The sequence below is a fragment of the Elgaria multicarinata genome, chromosome 5 (genome assembly GCF_023053635.1).
Source record: "Elgaria multicarinata webbii isolate HBS135686 ecotype San Diego chromosome 5, rElgMul1.1.pri, whole genome shotgun sequence".
Classification (NCBI taxonomy): domain Eukaryota; kingdom Metazoa; phylum Chordata; class Lepidosauria; order Squamata; family Anguidae; genus Elgaria; species Elgaria multicarinata.
In genome coordinates this window covers 58051117-58079059 of record NC_086175.1, presented here as the reverse complement: position 1 = coordinate 58079059, position 27943 = coordinate 58051117, and the positions used below count along the sequence as shown (strand labels likewise).

General features: G+C 38.8%; 1 protein-coding gene across 4 annotated transcripts in view; it reads left to right on the top strand.

The window, feature by feature from the left end:
* MAP3K15 (mitogen-activated protein kinase kinase kinase 15) overlaps positions 1-27943 on the top strand; it is a 79638-nt gene that overhangs the window by 26808 nt on the left and 24887 nt on the right. For all 4 annotated transcript variants that reach the window (XM_063126436.1, XM_063126435.1, XM_063126434.1 and 1 more), the window contains 9 exons: positions 896-1002; positions 12737-12907; positions 14027-14139; positions 14653-14812; positions 15923-16073; positions 18261-18368; positions 19574-19623; positions 23702-23797; positions 25286-25373. In XM_063126436.1, the coding sequence (XP_062982506.1) occupies positions 896-1002; positions 12737-12907; positions 14027-14139; positions 14653-14812; positions 15923-16073; positions 18261-18368; positions 19574-19623; positions 23702-23797; positions 25286-25373 (1044 nt within the window). The remainder of the gene's footprint in view (positions 1-895; positions 1003-12736; positions 12908-14026; positions 14140-14652; positions 14813-15922; positions 16074-18260; positions 18369-19573; positions 19624-23701; positions 23798-25285; positions 25374-27943) is intronic.

Genomic DNA, 27943 nt, shown 5'->3' with positions numbered 1-27943 from the left:
TGCTGTAAATTTTTGTCCCCATTTCTGTAATATTCATCAACATGATTTGCAAGTTAACAAAAATGAACCATGTTAACTTCCTGCTATCTGACTCTCAAATCTGAGTAAAGTGTTCCTCTTACTTAGTGCCCTTTGGTTTATAATTGTTTATAATCCTACTAAGAATCTTTGGTTTGACCTTTGGTTTATAATTGTCTACAATCCTGTCTGTAAGGCTGCTATTTTAATTTCATGGTGAGCTTGTCTCCACCTGGAATTAAAATAATGCTTAAAGAGAAATGTCCACTGCCAAAGTAGAGTAACATGAGTGGGTTGTTAGCACAGGCAAGGGCAAATGCTTCTATTCAGGATTGCATTTGTTCATACAGACAAAGGCCAGGATCTCTTCTTCATCCTCCCAGACTGTAGGACACGGAATAATGGGCTCAAGTTACAGATTCTGGCTGGCCATCAGGAAAAACTTCCTGACTGTTAGAACAGTACGACAATGGAACCAATTACCTAGGGCGGTAGTGAGCTCTCCCACACTAGAGGCATCCAAGACACCTGTCAGGCATGCTTTAATGTGGATTTCCTGGATTGAGCAGGGGGTTGGACTCGATGGCTTTATAGGCCCCTTCCAACTCTACTATTCTATGATTCTATGATTCTATGATACTATAAATTCTAGTTCCCATAGAGTTGTGTGCATTTTCCTTGTAAGTAGAGAATATCTTGCTAGCAGACTTTATCCTAGGATGAAGTGGTTGCCAAGGAGAAAGACTATAAATCTGTCTTACGAGTTGTCAGTCATGGTTACTTTTAATAAAATAGTGAAGTAAAAGTAAAACTACTTGATGGATGAATTTTTTTTAGTCATGCTGCTTTCTTTTATTCTCCTCTGAATTTTTATTAGGACTATGATGCTATGGTCAAGCTTGTGGAGACACTGGAAATGCTCCCTACTTGTGATCTGGCTGATCAGCACAATATCAAATTTCACTATGCATTTGCACTGAATCGGTAAGATTAAGTGGGTTTAATGTGTATATGCATTTATGGCAAAGATAGTTATTCCACTAGCGCAAAGGCATCTGTGCTTAAACTATAGTAGCAACCACAAATTGTTGTATTTATTATATGAGGAGTGATTGAAACGTTCTCACCCAATCTCCAAACCCAGGTTCATTCTACTTAGACTGATACGTTTTCAGCCACCCTTCATATAATACTAATCTTTTCTGTTCCAGAAAGCTATTTATTTTATTTTATTTATTACAATTTATACTGCCCAACAGCCAAGGCTCTCTGGGCAGTTAACAATTAAAACCATAGTATAGAAAAATCAAGATTTAAACTTTAAAACTTTAAAAAGGAAGGAAGCCCATGGCAGGGCTGGTTCTGTTATGAGCTTCTTCCAGGTCAGGCTGTGGCCTAATCCAGCCACCACACAGTTCCCAGCTGCAAACCCTTACTAGCAAACTGCAGATTAAAGCAGTCCAGGTAAGCAGGCAGGCCGGCAGGCCAGCAGGCAGAGCTTAGAGAAGTGAGAAGGCACTCTTGCTAGCAGGTAAAATGCAGCTGAGGCAGGGGGCTTAGGTGTTTCTTGTGGCCCAGTCACATCCCACACTGCCAGTTGGTCCTTTGTGCTGCTCCTACCCTATAGAGTCCTCATCTGTTCCCATCAGCTGAGCAGCAGAGGAAACCCACAACAGGATTCCATCACAGGCTGCCCATGGGTGTGCTCCTCAATTGTTTCCAGCCCCAATCAGCTGGACAGTGGGGAGTGGGAAGGGATGCAGTGGGATCTCACTGCATCAGGTGGGTAGGTTTGCTGAGAGGAAGAATGAATGGGTGTGAGAAGAGCATGTGTGTGTGTGTGTGTGTGTGTGAGAGAGAGAGAGAGAGAGAGCTGTAGAGAAAACTGGGAAGGGGTTTCAAGGTCCTTCCCACCACTGGCTACAACCCAAATTCACTGCTCCATGCAGACCTTTATGGCAAAAAGGTTGCCCACCCCTAAATGTATACATATTTAAACTTTTGGCACATTGTAAATTGGACAATTGCTAAGTTAGAGTAATAGATTGCATATGTAAGAAGCAGAAAAATGGGCTACTCCTGTGTATGCTTCCCTAATCAAAATGCACAATAGAGAGTAAAAAACAACTTTTCATGAACGGAAGATATGAGACAACCTACATTTTAATAGAAATCTAGTTCAGTTAAGAATAATCGATCACATTTTTCCGTTCACCCTTGTGCAATTGAAATTGATTGTGCTGTTCTTGAAAGTACTGTTGAGGCAAGTGTGTTCAAATATCAAGTTATCCAAAGGTCTTTGTTGCTTGCTCTGTTTCAGAATACTTTCGCCTTTATAATGTTTTCTATTGTCTGATCTGTTGTGGTGCTTAATGGTTGTTGTTTTACTCTTCTTTTGTGAGAGGCTTTGGTGAACGCTTCCAGGGCTAAAAAGCTGTTTAAAAGTATTTTGTATAAAACAAATTAAAATCATATTCATAAGCACTCATAATTCATAGTAACAACTTATTTGTGAAATTAGAGCAGCTGAACAAGGAGATGGTGAAAAGTGTAACTGTGGTAATATCTAAAGTTTAGCTATACTCTGCTTTGTACATGATGTTTAATACACTTTTGATGACAGGTTCACTTAAGCTGGTTAAGTGTAAAGTTTGCTGTGAAGAGTTATGTAAGAAACCCATAGCGCTTGGAGAATGTGGCTTAGTGAAAAGACATGCATAGAGAAATTGCAGAAGTTATTGTTATTCAAGAAAAATACAGTAGGCCTAAGCCAGCAATAATTTTGTGTCTGTTGCGCATAACAATTAGTGTGATGGAGGAGGAAGGAAAGGTACATACTATATGACACCTTTTTTCAATCTGATGCCCTTGACTATGCTGACTGGTAATGATGGGAATTGTAGTTCAACACGTCCAGAGGATTGAGGAAAAGTGTTGTATGAACATATGAAAACATACCTTTGTAAAGAGACAGAAGAGTGTGTGCACCTTAATCAACTCTATGCATGTTACACATGAGATGTTCCACATCTGTGTGGGCACACACTGTTCCCGACAATGTGCGCCATGATCTACAGTAGTAGTTTCATGCAGCATACAGCATGATAACCCATACTAAGGGATTGAGCATGGGTTGAACCTGGGTTTATTTATTTTGTTTATTTTATTTATTACATTTATATACCACAAAATTTATTTATTACATTTATATGCCGAAACTCTCTGGGCGGTTTGTTGTTGTTTAGTCGTTCAGTCGCTTCCGACTCTTCGTGACTTCATGGTCCAGCCCACGCCAGAGCTTTCTGTCGGCTGTCGCCATCCCTAGCTCTCCCAAGGTCAAGTCTGTCACCTCCAGAATATCATCCATCCATCTTGCCCTTGGTCGGCCCCTCTTCCTTTTGCCTTCCACTTTCCCTAGCATCAGCCTCTTCTCCAGGGTATCCTGTCTTCTCATTATGTGGCCAAAGTACTTCAGTTTTGCCTTTAATACCATTCCCTCAAGTGAGCAGTCTGGCTTTATTTCCTGGAGTATGGACTGGTTTGATCTTCTTGCAGTCCAAGGCACTCTCAGAATTTTCCTCCAACACCACAGTTCAAAAGCATCTATCTTCCTTCGCTCAGCTTTCCTTATGGTCCAGCTCTCGCAGCCATAGGTTACTACGGGGAATACCATTGCTTTAACTATGTGGACCTTTGTTGTCAGTGTGGTGTCTCTGCTCTTAACTATTTTATCAAGATTTGTCATTGCTCTCCTCCCAAGAAGTAAACGTCTTCTGATTTCCTGGCTGCAGTCAGCGTCTGCAGTAATTTTTGCGCCCAGAAATACAAAGTCTGTCACTGCCTCTGCGTTTTCTCCCTCTATTTGCCAGTTTAAAACAATGAACATTAAAAACAGATATGCAAAATTTAAAACCCACCAGAAGTATAAAAAACAACAATATCCATTTAAAACATGAGACAGCGTTTCTCTTGGCTCTTCGCTCTCTTTCCTTTTGCCACTTCCTACCCACCTTCTACATGCGAATCTCATCTATCGAAAGGAGCTGAGGAATGGAAAACTAAGGGCTGTCCAAACTCAGCCCATTCTGACCTCTCCACGGGGCTTCTGGGAAAGGATCCCATCTGTTGTTTTTATGTTTCTGATGGTTTTTTAAATTTTGTATACTTTTTAATGTTTACCCTTTTTAACTGTTGTAAACCACCCAGAGAGCTTCAGCTGTGGGGTGGTATATAAATGTAATAAATAAATAAATACCCGCTGGGCATAAGCCTGGTCTTCTTGGGGCTGGTACAATTTCCTAATCTCTGTCGACCATCTTTTGTCTTAAGAGGCACCAGTTGCAAGGAGCGACAGCTGAGACGCACCATTCTGATCAGGTCTTAGGCTCCTTAAGGCATTCTGGGACAAGCGGGTTGTTGTTGAAACACAAGTTATCGTGCTGTCTGAACCCATTTGCACAAACAAATCATGGTTTGTTGACCACAAACAACCTATACAGTTAACAACCCAGCAGTAAACCATGGATTCTCTTCATGGGTGGGTTATTGTGTTGTCTGAACCCAGCCATTGTACTGTGCTGTCCTTACTTTGTGATTCCGTTGCTCCCTACAAAACTTCAAAGATAGCATTTTATAATCTAGTTTAATACTGTTTGTGAGCTTATTATTTTACATATTTCCCCCAATGTTTAGGCTGAACACACACACACACACACAAGTTAATGTGTAAATTATGTTCTGACAGACATGTGAGTCTGTTTACCTTTGCTGGCTTTCCTCATACCCTGAATCTATAAAAACCTTTCTCATTTAGGATAAGAAGGGTAAGCAAAAAAAGTACCGTGAAGCTGTTTCTAGTAATTTTTAAGGTACAGCTAAAAGCTGTATTAAAGTACAACTTCAGTTTAAGATCAAGCTAAGTTAGAAAGCTCTGGCGTGGGCTGGTCCATGAAGTCACGAAGAGTCAGAAGCGACTGAACGAATAAACAACAACAAGTTATTTTAGATTGTTTACACCACAATAAGGGTGCACAACCTGTGGCTCCCAGGGTGCTCGAATCCCCTCCCCACCAGTGTTACTCCTACCTGCTCTTTTCTTGATGATTGCTCTTTCCTCACTGGAAGCAACAGTACAGTGTGTCTGGGGGAGGGAGTGGAGAGCCCTCTAGGTCAGAAATGGTAGGGGAGGTTTAGAAGAGGCTACCCATACCTGCTCCAGAGAGCTTAATACAGATCGCTCTTTCCACACTTTGTGTCAGGGTTGTTGTGATATGTGCATGCATATTTGTGTGTGCCTGTGTCTATCTGTGTGGCGCTCGGGACCAAAAAGGTTGTGTGCTTCTGCACTACCATATGAAATGCTATGTGAACTTATTTTAAATACCAATTAGTTTGTGAATGGCTTCGTCATACTTACTGTGGGCTCAGCTGTCCTGTATTTTACTTTCTGTGCAATCTATCACTGAGGTCATATTTATAAATGATAACTTGGATAGTAAACTGTTGGTGACAGCTGTTTCTAGGCTGAAGTCATAGCTTAAATATTGTCTGTGATGAACATGATGAAAAGATGACCAGAACCATTGCCAGGACTAACAACATATGCCCTTTAACCCAACACTTTAGAGTCTCTTTTAGTTGTTAACCTTTTCCAAGAACAAAAATTATGAGTAGTAGGACAGGAGAATTTCTGGACAACATAAGCACATTATAGGCATAGTGTCCTAACCGATGAGATAAAGGAAACTGAAAAAGCTCCATGTGCTTATGTTGTTTTGTGGATACATTTCAGAGGTTCTGACGAACGTACACATGTTTATATATAATGTTACACCCTTCCAATCTTTCAGGGTGATGAGATCTTCCAGGGGTTCAGCACTTAACCAGTAGTAGTTTACTTTGGAAGGGAAGCAAACTTCAGATGGGATTGTGAAGTAGTTACATTATGCCAACCTCAGACATGTCTGGATTGGCTGTTTCCTGTGGATGAGTACCAATCTGACCCACACCTATAATACATGTTTTATCTGCCTTATCAGCACGGACTGCGTATAGCAATAATGTTCTTCACTTTAAAAACAACAACAACCCACTTTGCTGCAAATCCTGTATCCAACAGCAAGGCCATCATAACAATAATTATCTTGCTGGGTCGAAAGGCAGGACTGAAAATCCCTTCTCCAACTTACTTCAAATTCAACTCCAATAGTCTCCATTGTGAGATAAAATGAGCTTAAATAGGCCACTGTGACTTGTTTAAATCAACACTGCCTGTTGTAGGGTTGTTTCCTCCTCAAACAAGCCATGCTGGATGACATGGCAAGCTGCACCCAGGCAGGTGATTAGACTAAAAGCACCTGGCATGTTCTGCAGATTTAAACAAGGCACCGTGGCTTGAATAAGCCACCATGGCTTGTTTAAATTGTGTGAGCTGGGTCATTGTGACAAGAGATTATTCAAAAGTTTAGTGGGAATTTGTGAATATCCTTGTAAGAAGAAATCCAAGCAAAAATTCCTCTAACTATATAAGACAAATTATAAACTAGGATTGTTATGTTGAGGAGTTATTATTATTATTATTATTATTATTTATTTATTTATTTATTTATTTATATAGCACCATCAATGTACATGGTGCTGTACAGAGTAAAACAGTAAATAGCAAGACTCTGCCGCATAGGCTTACAATCTAATAAAATCATAGTAAAACAATAAGGAGGGGAAGAGAATGCAAACAGACACAGGGTAGGGTAAGCAGGCACAGGGTAGGGTAAAAATAACAGTATAAAGTCTGCGCAACATCAAGTTTTAAAAGCTTTAGGAAAAAGAAAAGTTTTTAGTTGAGCTTTAAAAGCTGCGATTGAACTTGTAGTTCTCAAATGCTCTGGAAGAGCGTTCCAGGCGTAAGGGGAAGCAGAAGAAAATGGACGGAGCCGAGCAAGGGAAGTAGAGGCCCTTGGGCAGGCGAGAAACATGGCATCAGAGGAGCGAAGAGCACGAGCGGGGCAATAGTGTGAGATGAGAGAGGAGAGATAGGAAGGAGCTAGACCGTGAAAAGCTTTGAAGGTTAACAGGAGAAGTTTATATTGGATTCTGAAGTGAATTGGAAGCCAATGAAGAGATTTCAGAAGCGGAGTAACATGGTCAGAGCGGCGAGCCAAGAAGATGATCTTTGCGGCAGAGTGGTGAACAGAAACCAACGGACTGATGTGAGAAGAAGGAAGGCCAGAGAGAAGAAGGTTGCAGTAGTCCAACCGTGAAATAACCAGTGCATGATCAAGCGTCTTGGCAGAAAAGATAGACAAAAATGATCGAATCCTGGCAATATTATACAGGAAAAATCGACAAGATTTAGCTACTGCCTCAATATGAGGAATAAAGGAGAGCGAGGAGTCAAATATAAAGCCAAGGCTACGAGCTTCCTTGACCGGAGTAAGCGTAACATCATTGACAGTAAGAGAGAGTTCCAGTGTTTTCACGAATAATTATTTAAAATAATATCTCTGGAGGAGGACAATGGCCTGTTCATAAACAATGTACATAAAACAATGGCAGAGATTCTTTGATTAACTTAAACATACTTATAGAGGGCACAAGAGGCAAGTACATTTTTTTTGTATTAAAAGATAAAGATATTCACAAACACCACCTAAGAAGGAGAAATAAATTGATTGTGAGGGTTATATGGTGTGGATTTACGTATGTATTTATTCTGATAAAGTATCCATTTTTATGCATGAAAAACCAAGCATGTTAGCACATATCCATAGAGATAATTTCCAATAATATGCTTAGCAATTGTGTGACTGCTTCAGTTGTATTTCACCTAAAAATGACCTTTTCAAATATGTGCCTGTAGAGTGGGCATAGCAGGCATACAAAAACTTTGACAGGCATATGAATATGTGAATTGGTTCTGTTTCTGAAAAAATTGCATCATTTAAAAGAAATACCCTGCATTTTTTACTCATTTATTATCCCAAATAGATATGAGGCAAAAAGATTTATGAACATTTTTACCTGATCTTTTCATTCAAGAGTTCAAGGCTTCCAAATATATGCTTTCACAAATCTTTACATTTGTTTGTGGATGAAGAACACTATTTTTATAGCCTAAAAGTCTGGTGAAGCTCAGAACCTCCATCTTAGACTCTCACACACATTCAGTACTTTTTGATTTATCAACACATCCCAGACTTTCATTGATATACCCCACTACAAATATGTTCACGTGTATTTTTCATTCTCAAATTAATCTGCCATTGAGATACAGTCCTTCCTTTTTCTTGAATTCTTGCCACTCAGAAAGTATTTGCATATGCTTGTGTATTCAGTCCTACACATTTTTTCTTATTGTGAAACATTTAGTGTCTAAAGCAGTCCAAAGAGTCTGGCTATACTCTAAGCCACAGGTAAGATTTAGCAATACATAGGTCCTAAAATGAGAAATCTATATAATACTATGTATGTTATGTAATATATTAAAACTAAAAAATACAAGACTTTTAATGCACTCTCATTTGAATTGGCTTGAACCATTTTCAAAAACCGCCACCATCATGGGACTATGCCAGGAAGGGCCATCTTGGTTGTAATGAAGCTAAGAAAACATTAAACCTACATATAGGTTATAGGGTGGGTATGATCCCCTTGCCCACCCAACCCTGCACACCGAGTTCGGACGACACTTCAACCCAAGCTGCAGCATGGGTAATAATGCAAATAGTAGTAACGTGGGGAGGGAGGGAGCTTCCAGGATGGTTGCTTCCTTTGCCATAATTGTCCAAACTCGCCCACTGGCTGATACCAAGAAGACATGTTTTTGTAATTCTATGCCAGTTTCCTTGGTTATGCAACAGCAACATGATTATTGACCTTAATGTTTAGTGTTAATGCTATTTTCATTTAATTGATTTGTGGCCTTTATAATATTGCAGTCTGCCACTTTATTTCTGAACCAGGCTGATGTTTTTCATCACCCCTCTCTTCTTTCACTCCCCTCTAATATTTTAAAGAATCTGGTTGATCACCTAATGAAGGCAAAAGGAATCTTCTTCTTTTTTTTTTTGTCATCTGGCATGTATTGACTCAAGTATGAATTTACCTTTTGAAGGAATCATTCTGCTTGCTTAAGCACAGCAAGTTTCGTGCTGCAATGTTTGTTTCTAAATGCTCTCAAGTAAAACGTAGCATAAATAATTTATACATATTTTGACTGCATTTCATGAATCAGCTTTGTGTAAAAAAATGTTTTTGACCAGGAATATTTTCCAGAACTGGGTTTTGTTTCATTTATTTACATTTCTTTCTTTCTTTAAAACATTCTTACTCTGCTCTCTAGCCAAAGGGGCTCCCGTTGTGAGTAGATCATTGACAGTGCCAGTTGCTGTTAAAGGTTGAAGACATGCAAATAGTGTTCTGTACCTTAGGAAACAAATGTGGCAGCTGTTTACTAGACTTCTGGAAAAATATACATTCCCTTTAATCCAAGGAACTCTACAATGTGGTGGTTAAGCCAGAAAACCTTATTCACCGTGGTTAAAGCCATGGTTTAAGGCATCTTCTGAACAGCCTGGCTTTCTGGCTTAACCACCATGGTTAAAGCTGTGGTTTAAGGTGTCTTCTGAATGGGGCCAATGAGAAATTCATACCTATAAATTGATGTCATGGGTCACAGCAGAAATTGGCCAACTATTTATAATCTATATAGTTGTAGTACTTCTGCAGGTACTACAGAATTACTTTGAATTATTTTGTCAATGTAGCAGACCTAGAAGGATGTTTACACAGTGACGCTGTAGTTAACCTTTTATTATCTTTGAATTGATTCAGAAGCTAATATAAATTATTTCCCCTTCATGGATAAAAGTGGGAAAATCCCAGAAATATTTACCTATTGCTGACTTGTCTGACATCACTAATACAACAGTTTTTAATATAAGTGTTTTCCAAGATACCTTGGGATCAGCAATTCATCAGCAGATCTGATCACACAATGATAAATACATTAATGATATGGTAAAGGAACTGGATGGTCTACAGTTTGCTCCTGTTACAATTCTCGATCAAAAACTCTTGTTATTTATGTATGCTGACGACCTAGTACTTGTATCTAGAACTCAGGTGGGACTAAGATGGCTTCTTGCGAAACTTGCTTCATACTGTAAGAGAAATGCCTTGACCATAAATTATGCTAAGACACAGGTTGTTGTATTTGGGAAGTGCCCTAAAAAGCATGTCTGGCATCTGGATGGGTATATTATAAATCAAGTGAAAACATTCAAATACTTGGGATTGGTCCATTCAGAAACATCCTCCTGGAAAGAATAATTGTCAAGCATTAAAACGCAAGCCTTTAGATCAGCTAAGGCGATTCTGAAGTTTGTTGCCTCTAAAGGAGGAAATTTAGTAAACCCTGCCTTAACTGTTTACAAAGCCATAACAATGACACAAATCCTTTATGGGGCAGAGGTTTGGGGTACCTCGAAGGTGTTAGGCTTAGAACCCCCTCAAAACTACTTTTTGAGATCCTTGCTATGCTTGCCTAAAGATGTATTGTCTGCTATGATTAGGTTAGAAACCTGAGTACTGAGTATACAGAGTCAAATAGATAAAAGAATATGCTATTGGTTTAAGGTACAACAGATGGATAATACTAGGCTACCCAAAAAATGTTTGCTAGAATTATGTAATGGATTACCAATTAAAAATTGGGAATATCATGCTGCTCAACTTACCATCAGATATGGATTTTCACTAACTGAGCTTAAAAGCTTCCCACCAGATATACAGAAAACCACCATCAAGAGAATTATAAGGGAGGTTGTCACTCAAAAGGACCTAAACTCTGCTTATATATCCCCATGTGCACCATTATATTTTAAACTCAAAGAGGCTTGTGAATGTGCAGATTACTTTAACAATTTAACATTTGTACAACTTCGGAAATCTTTCACAGAGTTAAGGCTAAATATGATGGATACTGCCTATAGAGATGGGAGAGACGGGGCATCCCAATAAATGAGCGTACTTCCATTTGTGGTCGACCTGAGCCAGAGGACCTTGTCCATTATGTTTTGCACTGTTCACTATACAATGACCCAAGGGAACGATTTGTGACACCCTTGATTGAAAATTGTCCTTCCCAGAGCCCACTGGATGTGATTTTTTACCTCCTAGTGGATATGGATAAATATGTGACCTGGCGTGTAGCTCTGTTTGCCACAGCTGCCAAAAAGATCAGAAAGAAACACATAGCAGAGATAGCCATCAATTGTAAAGGAGATGATTGCATTTGACCATATCTGATTTACATCATATCACTTATGGATCAACAATGACACACTATTTTATACATTTTATATTTCTAAATTTTGTATATCAGGTGTTATATGAATTATGCATATGTTTAACTTCTGTAAATTCTTTGTCTTTCCATATCTGTTGCTGATTGTACTGTTGTTGTGTTGTTTGTTTTATGCAAAGGCCATTGGCCAAAAGCAATAAACTTGACTGACTGACTGATAAATAGTTTGAACCTCATTGGAGATTAGCAGGATGTTTTGAAGTGGCTTTTAAGCTGCAAAGTATTGTTTGCTTTTACTTGCAAATTTTAGTTTTTCTTTTCACATGGACGTGTCATTTTTATGTAAACAGTGTGAGAGAGGCTCACATTTATTTAGCTGATAGGACCTATACTACTGTTCATGGTTAAAACAGGTACCCTGCTATATTGAACAACATCCACACTGTTCCCACTGTCACTCTATTTCTTTAAACAAGATAATACAATTCATCAGGGTTAGTTCTAAACTTTATACAAATGTCTTTGTAGAAATTTATGGAGTTGAGTATCTGCTATAGAACAATGCTGTTAAATTATTACAGCATTTTTAATGGAACATACACATTTTAATTATACATGGCAGTGCACTTTAGATTGCTTATTTGAATCTCAGAAATTCAAAGCTGTCATGCCGTGTTATTTTTAGACAACATTTACAAAGACTCCTTCATAAACCATCTTTCAGGCCTTTCAAGTCAATTTCCTGTAAGACTAGCCATGTACAAACTATATATGTGTGAATACTTTTGCTTTGCTTCTCAACACTCAGTTGTATGCTCTTCAAAATGAAGAAGCATGTTCTTTCATGGAGCTGATCTCCATGTAGGGGAAATGAGTGTGCATGATTGTGTTCAGTTTAGAAGGAATAAAAATATATGTATGAGGTTAATGCAATATTTTATACATACATATATATATATATATATATATATATATATATATATATATATATAATATCAATATAAGGTGTGTGTGTGTGTGTGTGTGTGTGTGTGAGAGAGAGAGAGAGAGAGAGAGAGAGAGAGAGAGAGAGAGAGAGAGAGAGAGAGACTAAAGGTCCTATGACTGACAACCTTATCTAAAGCCAAGGTGGATGTAGCTGCTACTCATTTAATTCCTGGCAATCCAGGACAGTGGAAAGCATCAGAGCTGTGAGAATCTACATTTTAGTTGCTTATGCATAAATTCTATGTGGGGTGTCACATCTAGGTGTGGGAACTCTACAAGAAAAAAAAGTGCATTGTGCAATGATTTATATAGAGGATTACCCTAATTAAATCTAATTATTATATACTGTATGTTTCTTGCACATTGACAGAATTAAACAAGGTGATTGTCCAAAGTTATCCATGTCATTTTGTGCCTGAATTTCAGAAGGAACAATACAGGGGATCGGGGAAAAGCACTGCAAGTGATGCTGCAGGTCCTGCAGACATGTGATCATCCAGCACCGGATATGTTCTGCCTCTGCGGGAGAATCTACAAGGATATCTTCCTCGATTCAGACTGTAAAGACACTAGTAGCCGAGATAGAGCTATTGAATGGTAAGAGCAGTGCTGCTGAATTTAATGTTTCTATGTAACTATGAAAGAGCAAAGCCCAAATACTCTAGTACTGAGCACCAGGTTCTAGGGTCCTTACCAGCCAAGCTCCTGTTGAATGGGAGTTAGCCTTGTCAAAAGAGAAGACAAAATAAAATAAAGAAATATATCTTTATTAGAACGTAAGAAGTTCCCTCTGGATTCAATGAAAATCTAGCATCCTATTTGTTACAGTGGCCAGCCAAATGCTTCAAAGAAACCTGCAAAGCATGATGTGAAAGCAGTAGCCCTTTCTAGTTATTTCTCCTCTACCATTCCCCTCCCCCAGCAACTGACATTCAGTGATACACTGCTTCTAAACACAGAGAATCCGTTTAAGTGTATTGGTTGATAACTGTTGATCGAACTAACCTTTTGCATACAGAAGGTCCTAGGTTCAATCCCTGACATCTCCAGGTATGTCTGGGAAAGACCCCTGCTCGAAACCCTGTAGAGTCATTGCCAGTAATTGTAATATAACTTGATGAATGAATTTTTGTTTTTGGACAAAGCGGAACCAAAGTGATTTCCTTAGACAGAAAGTAGTTTAACAGCACCTACTCAGAAGTAGGTTCTATTGAGTTTAATAAGACTTATTCCCAGGTAAGTGTGTATAATTGAAATTTCATGCGTAATTGTTTTTACAGAAGACTTCTTTATGTTTCTGATGAAACTCCCAAGTCACCACTGGAATAAAAGGAGGGAGTTCTTACAGATCCAACAAGCTATTTTATTATAAAAAAAATAACTGACATGGTCTAGCATGGGACAGAAGTTTTCAAATATTGTGCAAACAGTCTATTTTCAGGATAAGTAAAATTAAAATACTGGCATCATTTATTTATTTAAAATTCATATACCTCACTCTTCCTCCAAAGGAGGACAGAGCAGCTTACAATTTTAATAAAACAACGACCGGTAAAACAACAATAAAATCCTGCCATCACCATAAAACAATTTAAAATACAACAATAATAATCTAACCTAAAATCATTGGGCATATTTTTTTCATGGTGAGTTGAGAACATCAGATATTTTTCTTTGTAGGTGTGTTCTGCAGTTTATGAAATTTTGTCTCTGCAGGTATCGTAAAGGATTTGAGCTTCAGTCAACTCTGTATTCTGGAATTAACCTTGCAGTTTTGCTGATTGTTGCAGGGCAGCAGTTTGAAACCTCCATGGAACTTAGGAAAATAGGTGAACAAAAGAAAATGATGCTGCAGTAATGGGGTTGTTAATACCTGCGAGGGACTTTATGGGATAGATCCAAAGGTTACATTTCATGAAAAAGTTGTCATTTATGGAAAGTCCTCTTTCACTCATGAATCTTTGGCTTCCCTTCTCTGAATGATCATGTACTAAATTCACTATTTATCAGCGCTATACCACTAGTTGGAAGTGAACAGCACCAATAGTATATATATTTTTAGTAATTATTTCTGCAATGGAAGTTGTACCTTTGGCCACATGTAAATGTTACTACTGATTTTTCCTTCAGTGAATAGATGAAGAACAAATGCCATCTGAACCATTTACTTCCCTCCATTGATAAGAGGCTAATGTCTCTGTGCACTAAGAGTTTTCCTCTCATTGGGGACCCTTTGAGGTTATATTCCTCTTAATTATAAAGGCATATCGCCTTTTTCCAGTCTCTGAATTAGGATTATTGTGTTCCTTTGTAACACAATTGCTTTATGTGAATTTGTCAAGGTGTGCGATTAAACAGTTTGTTGGGAAGAAAAGGGAGTTTGGAAAAAATGAACAACTACTGGGACGTCGGGCAATTCTTCAGTGTAAGCATGTTGGCTAGTGACATTGGCAAAGCAGTGCAAGCAGCAGAGAGACTGTTTAAACTGAAACCACCCTTTTGGTATGTATCATTACATAAATAAATATGTGTAGTTGCATCTGTTGTTTCTTTTACTGCACTTCATTGAGTTCTCCAAGACTTAGAGCATGAGATAGCCATTCTTTATCACATGGTCATAAAGTGACAATGTTAACGTTCTCTGGAAATATGAAAATGCATTGATTATGGCCTTTGCACAATAGAAGGATTCCAATCCTTCTCTATAGAGTGTCAGAATGCAGTTCAAAATGGAACTTTCTTATACTTTAATCTGTATCTCTTAAAACATAACCTGGAATATTTAAAGGGAGGTAGTGAGTGATATGTCGAAAGCCTACCTGTCCTTTTTTATGTGATCAATATACCTTGAAAGACTGCATACTGAGTATATAAAAACCTTTTAAGCATTGCATAGATGGGAAACTCTTCACTCTTTTCCTTCCACTGACTGTCTTGCTGTCATCATTTCAGCTCTGTGATGGGAATGGATATCCTTGGTGAAACACTCTGTTATATACAGTACAGCTATTAAAAGATGCCAGAATCTGTTAGGTTCTAATACCGGCAGTCTACATTAGCATTATTTCTTTCTGAATGGGATATTCTTTAACCACCTTGGCAAATTATCAGTTTATGTAGCAGTTATAGAGAAAGCAACAAGTTAAGTTTTATATTGCATAAGGTAGCAAATTGCTTTTGGAATATAGTTAAGGATCCAAAAGCTCCTGAGAATTAATCCCAAGAATTCACAGGGATGTTGGGGTTTTTTTTTTTACAGCTGTAAGTTTACAAATGCAGTACATGGCGTACAAATCCATGTACTTGTTCTGTCTCTTTGCAGACATTGTTCACACGCTAACCAAGCTGAACACTGCTTTTAAATTGTAAGTTTAAATCACAAGGGGACCTGTGCTTTAAACAAATGAATTAGCTGAGGTGAGAAATAAATAACAGTACATTGGAAGGTGTATAAAAAGACAAGTAGCCTTTGCAAGTTTGGTCTTCTAATCCATCTATTTCAGGGACAGATTTCTGGTATTCTAGCGAAAGGATTTGTTTCACCATTAACGTAGAAGAATTTTTGTGTTATTTTGGCCAATTATTGATTATGTGTATGCGTGTGTGTTTCAGGTATTTGAAGTCCTTAGTACAGAACCTGATGTTAATTCAGCGTTTCAAGAAACTCACCATAGAACACTCTCCTAGACAAGAGAGATTGAACTTCTGGTTAGATATCATTTTTGAGGCAACCAAAGAAACCACCAATAGCTTGAGATTCCCTGTAAGACTCTGTAATGCACAAGCTGATATAGAATATTTTTAATTTAGACTGCAGTCCTATACACATTTACCTGCGAATAAAGCCCATTACTTACATCTGAGTAGACATGCATAGGATTGCACTGTTAGTGTCGGACTGTAAGCAACAATTGTGGCCTGATGATAGGAACTACTATATGAACTAGATGATAGAAGAAGGTGTCAGGCAAACCTGTATGTAGTGCCGCCTACGGCAGAACTATCTGGCTGCATCCTTCTTGCTAGGCATGGGGATTGGACTCAGCAGCAGTGGTGCACGTCATTGCTTGCTTTTTTGCTATGAAAACTGATCTGTAGGAAAAATATAGTATAATCTATGTAGAAACTCGCCTCCCCTTCATTCCGTCACATCATATTTCTGTGTGGCAATAGGCACAATTTTGTATTTTTTTCCCTTTTATAAAGGGCTCTGCTCTCAAGGTAACATGGTAACAACAGCCACACAATAATGTTAATTCAGTTAGCTAAGGAACAAATGCTGTTTATACATGCCAAGAAAGTGTTAGACAGCATTGTATAGTCTAAATTTTAGACTCTTAAAATATATGGAAACTTAGCTTTGGAGATTGTTTTTTAACCGCTTGGAGATTTTTTAATATTAAGTGGTGTATAAATATTATTAATAAATAAATAAACTTTGGACCACATTTTAATATGAGAGTAGATCCAACCTTTAAAAAAGTAAAAATGAGAATAATGTTTAGTGGGGAACTATCAGCAGGATTGCCCATTGTTGTTGTTTTTATTTTTATTTTATTTTTTACTTCTTTTTTCAGTTCCATTAAGTCTGACAGTCCCTGGAACTGATGCCACCCAAGTACAGTGTCAAGTCACGGGCTGGCCTGGATTTGGAAAAGAGGCCTATGGGTCTTGTTGAGGCTGTAATGGTACACTAAAAGCAAGCAAGGGGGCATGCTCAAGAATAGAGCCCAAATAGGGAGCTTGCCAGGAGGGCTGCTTTCTGGACAGATGGCGATTGTGCTGTGCTAGGCCCAGCTTAAGGGAGAAGGCACTTATTCCAGGAAGGGAATCTGAATGGGCCAAGCCCCATCCTTTCCTTTTTGCTCTTCCACCTGCAGAGGGCTGCAAGAATTGAAGGGGAATGCTATTCACCTGGGGAGGTGGTCAGCAAATTGTGCCCCCCCCCCGATGTTTTAGCCTACAGCTCCCATCAGCCCTAGCCAGCATAACCAATGGTGAGGAATCATGGGAGTTTTAAGCTGGAACATCTAGAACACAAGTTGCTTAACCCTGACCTAAGGAGAAAAAAAAGAAGGGTCAAAGGAACTGCTTATAGCATAATGTGCCAAATTAAAAACCACACACTTGTACTCTATTGACTCAGCTATACATGGTTTTCACACCCTATCCATGAAATATTATGGAGACCCATACCCCACCCTGGCAGAGGTCAGTCATTTAATAATTGACCTAGACTAATTATGCTCTCAGTAATTCAGAAAAGTAAAAGTTTAGGAATAAACCTCAAGCACCTTTGGTTGATACTTAGCATATCACAGGTGGGACCTGCTGAAATATTTTCCGGTATGTAGTGCTCCTGTTCTGTCACCTGTACCATCTCCAGAGGTAATGATACTCATTGGGCCTCCTCCCTGCTTATCCATTCTTTTCTCCCCATGAACATTCTGTTCCCACTTGAGTATGCTCCGTCCTCATTGAGCTGTTTTGCGTAGGAGGGTGCCCCTCCCTAGTTTTTTCGTCCCTGAACTTTTTTATATACATCTGCAAACCTTGATACTCCCCCAACCCTGTAAATCTCTCTCGTGTGTGTGTGCATGGTGCCATTTTGACTACATAAGGGCTCGAGAATTGGGTTAGTTATTAGTATATCGAGTGATATAAATTAATAGAATTACATATTGTACAAAGAACACCAAGAAGAAATCAGTACAGTGCAGTCAGTTATGTATTTAATCCATTTTTATGATTCCCTAATGAAGGGTGTGTGTTATTTTATTGTGAATGGATATACAATGCAGTCCTGTGCATGTTTATTGAGAAGTAAGTTCAATGTATAAACCCTGGTAAGTGGTTTTAGGATTGCAGCCTTGTATTTGCATTATGTTGCTCATTCTGAAAGCTTACGGTCACAGTTACAATTTACTGAACAAGTGTCTGCTTTGTTTAGGTGTTAGTGATAGAACCAACTAAGGTATATCAGCCTGCCTATGTTTCAATCAACAAAGAAGCAGAAGAGAGAACTGTTTCCCTTTGGCATGTGTCTCCTACAGAAATGGTAAGGCTAGTAGTAAGTTTTCTTTACTTCTCTAGAAATACTTTGCACACTTCCAAACCAACTACTGTGGGCATGACTACACTGGGCAGGGAAGGGGAGAATCTTACGATATGGTGATCATGAGATCCTCCCCCCTCAATCCACACACGACACGTGACGTCCCAGGAGGAAGGAGGACTTTGCGGCCACCATTTTGTTTTTGTATTGAAGATGAGCACATGAGCGCTCCAACGATAAAGGTAAGGTGTTTTTGTTTTTTTTTAAAAAAGATCCCGCTCCCACCTCCAATGGGCACGGAGCTCCTGAAGAGCTGCATGCCCCATACCTGGTTCCTGGCTCCTTGCGTTTATTTGCGAGGAGCTGAGACAAAACCGGGATGGCTGCCCACACATACCCCGGTCTCGGGACAACCCCAAGACCACTGGAAAAAACAGGATTGAAGCCATCCTGCTTATCCCGGGGAAAGGGAGGCATCATCCCTCCCTGCCCCTGGGATCCCCTGTGCGTCATGTGGATGCACAGGGACGATCCCGGGGTGAACCCCGGGATAAGCCCTCGTGTAGACATGCCCTCTGTCTAGAGCAGGGATGGGGAATCTTTTCAGCCCAAGGGCTAAATTCTATTTTGAAGAAGCTCCTGGTGGCCACATTCCAGTGGTGGGTGGTGCTGAAGGCAAAAGGGGTGGGCCAAAATACCAAAACCGCCAACATATTTGAGCTTAGAGTTTAATTATGGTTAATTTAAAGAATTATGGTTAATTGAAAGAATTTCATAACCATAGTTTGAAGTTAGTTCAGATTAACTTCAGACTAACCTCAGTTTCTTTGGGGTGGGTTATAATTTTAACAGTGGTTAATCTAAAATGGAAGCAAAGGCTTCTGAACTCCTCCTCCCAGCTGTGGCAGAGCATGAGAAGGGAAGGGAGAGTCTATGAGACCAATAAGTTCATTCTCATGATGATAACTATAGTTTATCATTACTTCCAAACAAGGTCATTATCTTACCCAGTTTATTATCTCCTTCTTTATGCTGACTAACCTTTCCACCTTGCTAGCTTAGATGAACTGAAGCAGCCGATATTGCTGCAAGTTTCCCCCAAGCAGGAGATGTTGCACTGGCAAAAACTTGCTATATGTGATTCGTAGATTAAGAGACATGGTTTGTAAACTTGCTTGAAATAATACATTTTGTTTATGCATTTGCAGAAACAGATTCATGAATGGAATTTTACAGCATCATCTATTAGAGGAATAAGGTTGGTGTCCTTTAAATGGTTTCATTTTTGTTTCACGTACATCACTCATTGTGTAAACAGACAAGGGCTGGAAAACCTGGTTTTGAGCGAGGCAGGACTGAGAAGTTCTGTTTCAGGTATAAATAGTACAAAATGTAAAGTGTTAACTTTGTTTAGGAAATGGATGTTTCAAAAGTTGTATCTAGCATTATCCTTAGCCAGTCCTCTTGCCCCTTCCTGCTTTGATAAGTGGTCTTATGTCTTTGAAAGCTGTATCAGTCTTGTTTGTGTACACCTTCAACTTGTTTCATTTTGAGAGGATCTTGTGTTTCTCAATTCAATATCTTCATAAGACAATATTAGGAATGACCTCTAAATCACACTTGAGAAACTTTTTCCTTCCTTCAGAATTCTGCAGACAATCGTTCAGCATGTCTGTGTGTATATTAATTTTTTAAATAATAATATAATAATAATAAGAGATGCCGCAGATGTAATGCCATGGATCTCTTAATATTATCTATTAATAAATATGGAGTGTGCTACTCAGTCATTCACTCTAGCATGTATAATGATTCCTTCTTAACCAGGGATTTGAGCTGGTTTACCATCTTGGTTAATAAGGATCTCTGCTTAGCAATAACAGAGTTAACATGTATGGCAATATAGGGTTGTAACCAGACTTAGTTGTACTTAGAGTAGACCCATTGAAATCAGTGGGGTTTAAATTTGCCATGACTATTAGGTCCCATTGATTTCAATGGGCCTACTCTAACGACGACTAAGTCTGGATCCAATCCATAATAACAGAGTTTAAGGCTTTCAATAGCAGGGGAAGGATGGTGGCAGGGGAGGGAATTTATTCCCAAGAAGAGAGAAGGGAAGAGGTGTGGGCTTGTCCACTTTCTCCAGTGTTGCAGCTGTACTGTCCATTGGTTAAATGTGATCTAGTTATTCAGTTCACATAATTGGCTCAGTTCCCTGCATGTGTGTGAGAGTTTACATGCATCAGATATGGTTAGAAAGGTTGTGCACCCCCTGCTCTCTGTGGAGCTGCCTTTACAAAAGTGTCTAGAATTTCAGTTAGTGGAAAATGCAGTAGATGGACTGCTGACAGGATCCAGAATCTCTTAACATGTAACGCCAATATTATACAATCTTCATTTTATCCCAATTTATTTTTCAACCAAATTCAAAGTGCTTGTTCTTGCCTTAAAAGTCCTAAATGGCTTGGGACCAGAGCCCAGTCTTCATGCAAATGGAATGGGAAATGCTTTCTACTTTTACCCGGATTTTCATGACATCGGCTTTGGTCCATCAATGGCACATGAAGCAAGAAAAACGGAATATACATTACCTAAAATTCCACTTTCAGAGGTCAAACCGCCCTTTAATCTGCCTTAGTTTGTTGTCGGGTGGAGTCACACCAGTTGAAATCAATGTCATCAGGCTTGTGTGTCCCCCCCACACACACACACACCATGCTCCCCTGCTAAGGAAAGTTTACTGGAAGAGATGAGTTCAATCCCAGTGACAGTACCAATTTGATTCCAGAATGGAGCAATCCCACTATCATTCGTGTGATTCTGGTATCGTTCAGAGACTCCCTAATTCATATGAGGCTCCTTCATTCATAAGTAAGCCAAGTGTAAGATTGTGATTGCCCAATTGCAAAAGTGAGATTGCAGCATCACGATTTTACACTCAGTTTTACTCTTCTTACCAATGAAGGAACTTTGCTTTCCCAATTCACCAATAGTAGCCTCTTTCCCCTGTGTGTGTGATTTTCCTGTGTGGGGGTGGGGGGAGTAGGAGGAGGTTTTCCTGTTGAAACAAGAGTTCAGGGCAAACCAAGAGCAGCAGCAGCCTTTCCCTCTCTGAGGGTTCCCCTTAACCTCTGGAGAAAGAAGATAGATCTGGCTTTCTGCCTGTAGGTCCTGCATGGATGGGAAGGGCTGGAGTTACCTCCCTCTGCTAGTGCTCTGGAGTTGGCAGTAGCTGCTGCTGCTGCCTCTTTCCTCTGTTATGAACATGCACAGGTGATCGTGATTTTACACTTGGTTTTACTCTTCTGATATTTTGTTTTAATGTTTCACACAACATGGGAAGTAGAAATGAAAGGCAGAGAAGGGAGCTGCAGGAGAGTAATGGGGGGGGGGGAACGACTGCCCCACCCCTTGACCCCAGGTCACAGCAGACACAGACACACACCCTTAGGCATGCCGGATTCAGTTCAAAGGAATAGGGCACGCTGCAACTGAAACGTGTGGGAATGGCATTTAAGGAGAAAAGGCCCACTAGAAGGACTCTGCAAAAATTCGCTTTTTTGAGAGGGAAGCCGGGGAGTTGCTGCAGATTGGTGTCAACACCATGTGTCACACATGACCCCAAAGTGCTCTCTCCACATTTAAACACTGGTGCAGATTAGCCCCTGGATATCTCAAGCACCTCATACCTTACATCTATTCATACTTCAATCTTCTGTGTACCCTCAGCAGTGGATGTAGGGTTAGTCTACCAGAAGAGGCTGGCTCTGTGGTGGAGCTTTGACTTTGGAACTGCCTGTTTTTGCACTTTTGGTGGGTTTACTTTCTTCCCACTTCTGTCATCTTCCCACCATGTTTACATAGCACTTTCTGGTTTTGAACTCCTCCATACTTGGTTGGTTTTGCTGCTGTTTGTTTCAGTGAGTTTTATTATTTTACTATTGGTCCCATTTGGGATTGTAGGGTAAGTTTTTTAAATACATAGTTTAAATAAATAGTTTGGGCAGTATCCTTCTGTGCCTGTGAGTTAGCAGGAACAACTGCTTGCAGTGTGAGGATTTTGCAATCCTACAGATAACCCAGAATGAGCGGAAATGCACATTTCCTGGATGGAGCAGATCAGAGGAGCTTGCAGAATGGAGATTCACTGACCTGTTACAATCTAGAAATTGTTACTTTTAGAACCACAAAATCACTGTTGCACAAGTGGTCATTCCCACTAGCGCAAAAGAGACAATAGGAGTACCTGAATCCTTTCTTAACCAGCTTCCAAATCAAATTAACTATGTAATCTTGTTCAGTACTAAGCAGAGAACATTTTAAAATACTCTAGGACAATATAGTATGCAGACCATGTAATATTTTAAATAGTAGCTTGGATTTTTCCTCCCTTGCTCCTCTCCCCTGTTACATTGATATTTTCATGCTATTACAAAGTTTCATCTTTACATATAAAGTATTCCTTATGTTTCCGAGGTTCATATCATCATTGATGAAAGATCTAGTTTTTAGAAAGTAAGTTGTAATCTTTCCACGTACATTGCTATTCAGAAAGTTACATTTAGATATGCAAATTGGAAACTTGAATGGTTATTGATTGTTTTTTCTTACATTGTCTTTGAAAATTGTCATTGCTTTCTCCTCTTGCTCATCTAGCGTGGTATGGATTTATCTGTCTCAGGCATATAGTACTAGACAAACATTATCCGCAAACTTCAGCAATTTGAGTTGCAGAGATTTTATACATGTCATGTGGAAAAACAGAGATGTTGGAGAGTGAAAGAGAGCATTTTTTTCTCTCCTTATAATACTAGCCCATGTCAAGCATTGCTAAATGTACTTTCCAGAATCTGAAAATATGTTTACTTTTAATTGGATTCTGAATCTCACTTTAAAAGAATAGTGGTATATCAACAAAACAATGAATTATCTGTACTGAGCTTGGAATGCGTATTTTATAAAATCTGTATTACCATGACGTTTCTTTGAAGGTCATGTACCTTAGCCCTCCGCACTATTCTACCATGCAACCTGGTTTTTGGGATTCATTACCCCAGACATATGTTCTTTGCCTTTATTTACATTATTTACTTTTTTCCCTTTTTTTCCATATGATTCCCTATCATATGTTTTGTTATCTCTCCATCTAGTTGGAGGCAAGCTTTTCAAAAATCATGGCAGTACTATTATCTGTGTTTGAGTCTCTCTTTCTGACATGCTCTTTGTGTGTAATTAGATTGACTTCTTCTGTTTGTCTCCTCGCATTCGCACAATCCTCCCTACCTGCGTTATTTGTGCTTAGCATAACTTTATTTTCATTTGACTTTTTGCAGCATATCTAAATTTGATGAACGATGTTGTTTTCTGTATGTCCATGACAATTCTGATGACTTTCAAATCTACTTTTCTACAGAGAGCCAGTGTAGTAGGTGAGAGGTTTGTTTTGTTTTGCTTTGTGTTTCTTAAGCACTAAAATAATCCATACAAAAACTGAGAATAACTGGGTTCAGATGACACAATAGCCAATGATGAGTTAAATAGTTAACGGTAGGTTAAATAGTCAATGCTTGGCTGTCGGGACTTTTTCACACCATGGTTGGTTATTCAGCCAAAATAACCAGAATCGATTATTTGAACAACCGTTGGTTATCATGTCGTGTGTCACACACCATTGACTATTTCGTCACTCACAGTTGGTTATTTTCAGCGATTATGGAGTCCCCTGGCAAGAGCGATCAAAGTGGTGGCTGCCACTCTAGTCCAGCCGACAGAACTCGCAATGGCTGATGAGATACCAGCGGGAGGACCGAGTGGGGAGAGAGGGGGGATGTGTCAGTCAAACACACCATTGGCTAATAGTCAGTTCTACTCTGGCCTTAATCCACAACATTGGTTGATTATAATTAGGGTGTGTGGCGAGTTCCCCCTCAATAATCAGCTGTGGAGTTGACTGTTAACTCACCATTGACTATTGTGTTGTCTGAACACAGCCAACATGCTGTAAAACTCTGCTTCATTTTCACATAAGAAACAAAATTTTATTTGTGGATTTATTTTCTGTATTCCTTATGATTAATATTATATTCCAGACATTCAGTTTTTCAGAATCAAGGACTAAAGTGACAAGGAGTGAACTTAATGATCATGAACTGTGATACACTTAGGATTAAATCCAATGTCACACCAGTGGTCATCTGCTAGTGCACTAGGCCATTCTCCCCTTGCAGATTTTGAGGGCATCCCCACTATCCATTGGTCCCCTAATATTTGTGTGATTGACAAAAATGGGACACCATCAACCTCAGATGTGATTTTAAAAATGTTGCTTATAAGAGATTCATACTACTTTTATATTCACTCAGTTTCAGTGAGTTTAATCAGTATCCCAAGTGCTGAAAAGGTATATGGCAAACCACCCACATTCCTATTAATGAAAATCACATCAGAAGTGGCATCTATGCCATTCTATAAAACAAAATCTTGTTTGTTATTATGGGAACATATTCCAATCATTCTCTAATTCATTTCTCTGTTCAACTGTCTTGCCTTTGTAGTAAGATTGTTGTATTTTTAAAGTGCTGGCCCTAGTGTTAGTGGTGTGTTTGTCTGTATGTGTTGTCATTTAGACTTTGTTCCAGGCAGCAAAATATCTTTGGCCTGGACTAAGTAATTAAAATAGTCAAGAGTATTCAAGAGGTTATTGTTGATTACTGTGAACTTTGAAATATTGATATTTATTAGCATTTTAATGTTCATTACAAAAGAGGTAGCATATCATTGAGACAATGGTAGTTTTGGAAAGGAAACGGTGAAAACATGTCAGCAAATGTACTGCTTGTTCATATGGGTTATAAAATTGGCCAGTTGAGCAGAAAAAGAGATATTGTCTTTGATTGTGAGATGTATATGGCTTTCAGGTTCTGTGGTTTGGTTAAAGAGATTTTAACCGATGCTGTAGGAAGTACCCTGGAACTTGAAGGAGAGATTGATGGTGACACGTTGGAAGTAAGTAATTTTTACTGTGGAACAAAAATGGGGTGTGGGGGGTTGCTTTCTGTATTCCTGTCGTTAATATCTTAAAAAAATTAACACCTAGTGTTTTAAATATGTAGGAATTATGCAACTAGGAACTTAGTGCAGGGGGGAGGTTACAAAGAAAAAAGAGACTTTGGCCATATTCTTATATACATAAATATTGCATGAGACCTCAGTTGAAAGCCTATAGAGTTCATTACTAGCTGCCATTTTCTGCCTCTGAAAATCAACGAAGTGGTGGATATCTGAGAATCACTTCAACTCAACCTTTCTGCATGCTGCTTCAGAGCTTGGCAGCCACTTACACTGATGGCAGTTTGCCACAACTACAATGGGAAGCAATCACGTGAGGGTGATGGTTCATGCAGTCTTATGTCTCACTGAGTTTTAACATGCCCTTGCAAAAGTTAAAAAAGAACAACACATCAGTGTGACAGAGAAGTGTGTATACTACTGTTACATATATTATGGCAACTGGATAATTTTAGTAGAGAATACCTTGTGCAAACTGGTGATATCCTTATTCATAGATATAACTTATAGTTTATATTGAATTAAACTATAGTTGTTCTTACCAAAATATGTTCTGTTGTTCACATTGGCCCAGCCTGCTCATCCACCTGTTCCAGAAAAGCACCTCCACAGTGGAGTCTTTTCTCAGAGTGATTGAGCCCATATTCTGAATAATAAAAACTTTCCACTAGTACTTAAACATCAAATACAGGAGGGAAGCTCCTTCAACTCTTATAGCTTTAATGTTTGATATACTCCCTCTTTTTACATATTTTGATCAAAAACCCTCTGAAATCTTGTTAGTTTGAACAGCATAAAAATGTTTTATAAAATAATGTATTTTAAATGTATTGAATATCTCACATTTAACGTATTTGTGAGTTACGCACCGAGAATCTTTTCATCCTAACATGGTGGAAATTATAGAAATCCATGCTGATTCAGAATTCACGTCTGTGGTTTCCAGACTTGCTCTATAGAAAACAGGGTTAGGAAAGTAGGGTGATTTTTGTTTTTTGGCTTGGTTGTTGAGCTATTTCCATGGAGAAATAGATATAACAATAGATAATTGTGTACTGAACTAATAGCAGGGAAATATTCTGTTTCTACAGTACATTAGATAATGCAGTGCTTTCTTAGAAGAGATTGAATCACCATTTTAAAGATTGATTGAACAGGACACTAACGTTGCTAGGTAGCCAGCTCTCTCAACAAATTGTCAAAACAAAATTCATAAAGGGCAGTGAGAGTGAGACCATAGTTCAGTGGAAGAGTTGTATGCTTTCCTTTTATAATAGACCAAATAATGTGGTGATTTCTGTTACAAAAGGATCTAGATTTGCATCAGGACTGACACAGACTCTTCCACCCCGCAAATGCTTCCCATAGTAATTGACTAGAAAGATATGGCACAATGGCAAAACATATTTGTAAATTTTATTCACCAAGAGAAAAAAAACAAAAGTTGCAAAACACACACACAAACAACCCCTGAGGCAAAAGCGATTAGATCAAGGGGAACTGGGAGAGTCAATTATTCATAAACGTTATGAAGCAAATCCATTAAGAACAGTGGCATCATATTTGGAGGGAGTGTTAGAGAAGCTGTGGGTAGTTATGGAAGCAATGGAGAAAGATTCACTATTAATTGAACACTTTTTGCTGCGGGCATCTAGCAAGTAATAGCTAAAAGTTGGAAAACTGCAGAATGCCTAACACTGAAGTCTTGGAACATGGAGCTATGGCAAATAGCCATGGCAGAAAAATGTACGTACCAACTAAAAATAGCTAAAGGCTAGGGACTAAATAACCATAAAACAGCAAGTGGAGTCTACCTATATTTTTGTCTGTAATCAGGGATAGGCAATGGGGCCCTTCAGATGTTTTGGCCTACAACTCCTGCCAGCTTGGCCAGTGGTGAAGGATCCTGGGAGTTGTAGGCCTAAACATCTGGAGGGTTGCAAGTTACCCACTCCTACATGTAAAGTTAAAGGTGGGGAAACATTAAATGTACTACTCTGTCAATAACTAGATTTAATTTGATGTAATTTTGTTTGTCTTTGTATTTGGGAAATTAACTTTTTAAAAAGGACTGACAGACTTCTGCCAGGGATATTGGAAAGATGGTACCATTCAGAATAGACTGGATTAGATGGACCAACAATCTTGTGTCATATAAGACAGCCCCTTATATTCTTAACTTTGGCCCAATGGTCATCACTTTTACTAATAGTTTGTAACTCTAGCTAATTATTTTACATAATTCAATTAGTTCTTTGTTGTGTCTTAGCAAATTGCCATTATACACAAACACAGAATAAATACATATAAAAGCAATAATAATAATAATAATAATTATAATAATAATAATAGGAAAAACCCATGCTTAGCTATGTTTAGAGCACAAAATACTATGTTTTGGGTTTCTCTGCCCAAGTGGGATTTAGTTGACATTTCTACATGTCTACACTCTAGATGCAGATGTCAACAAAGGTCCTTTAATTTGAACAGCTGTTGTTGAATTCCAA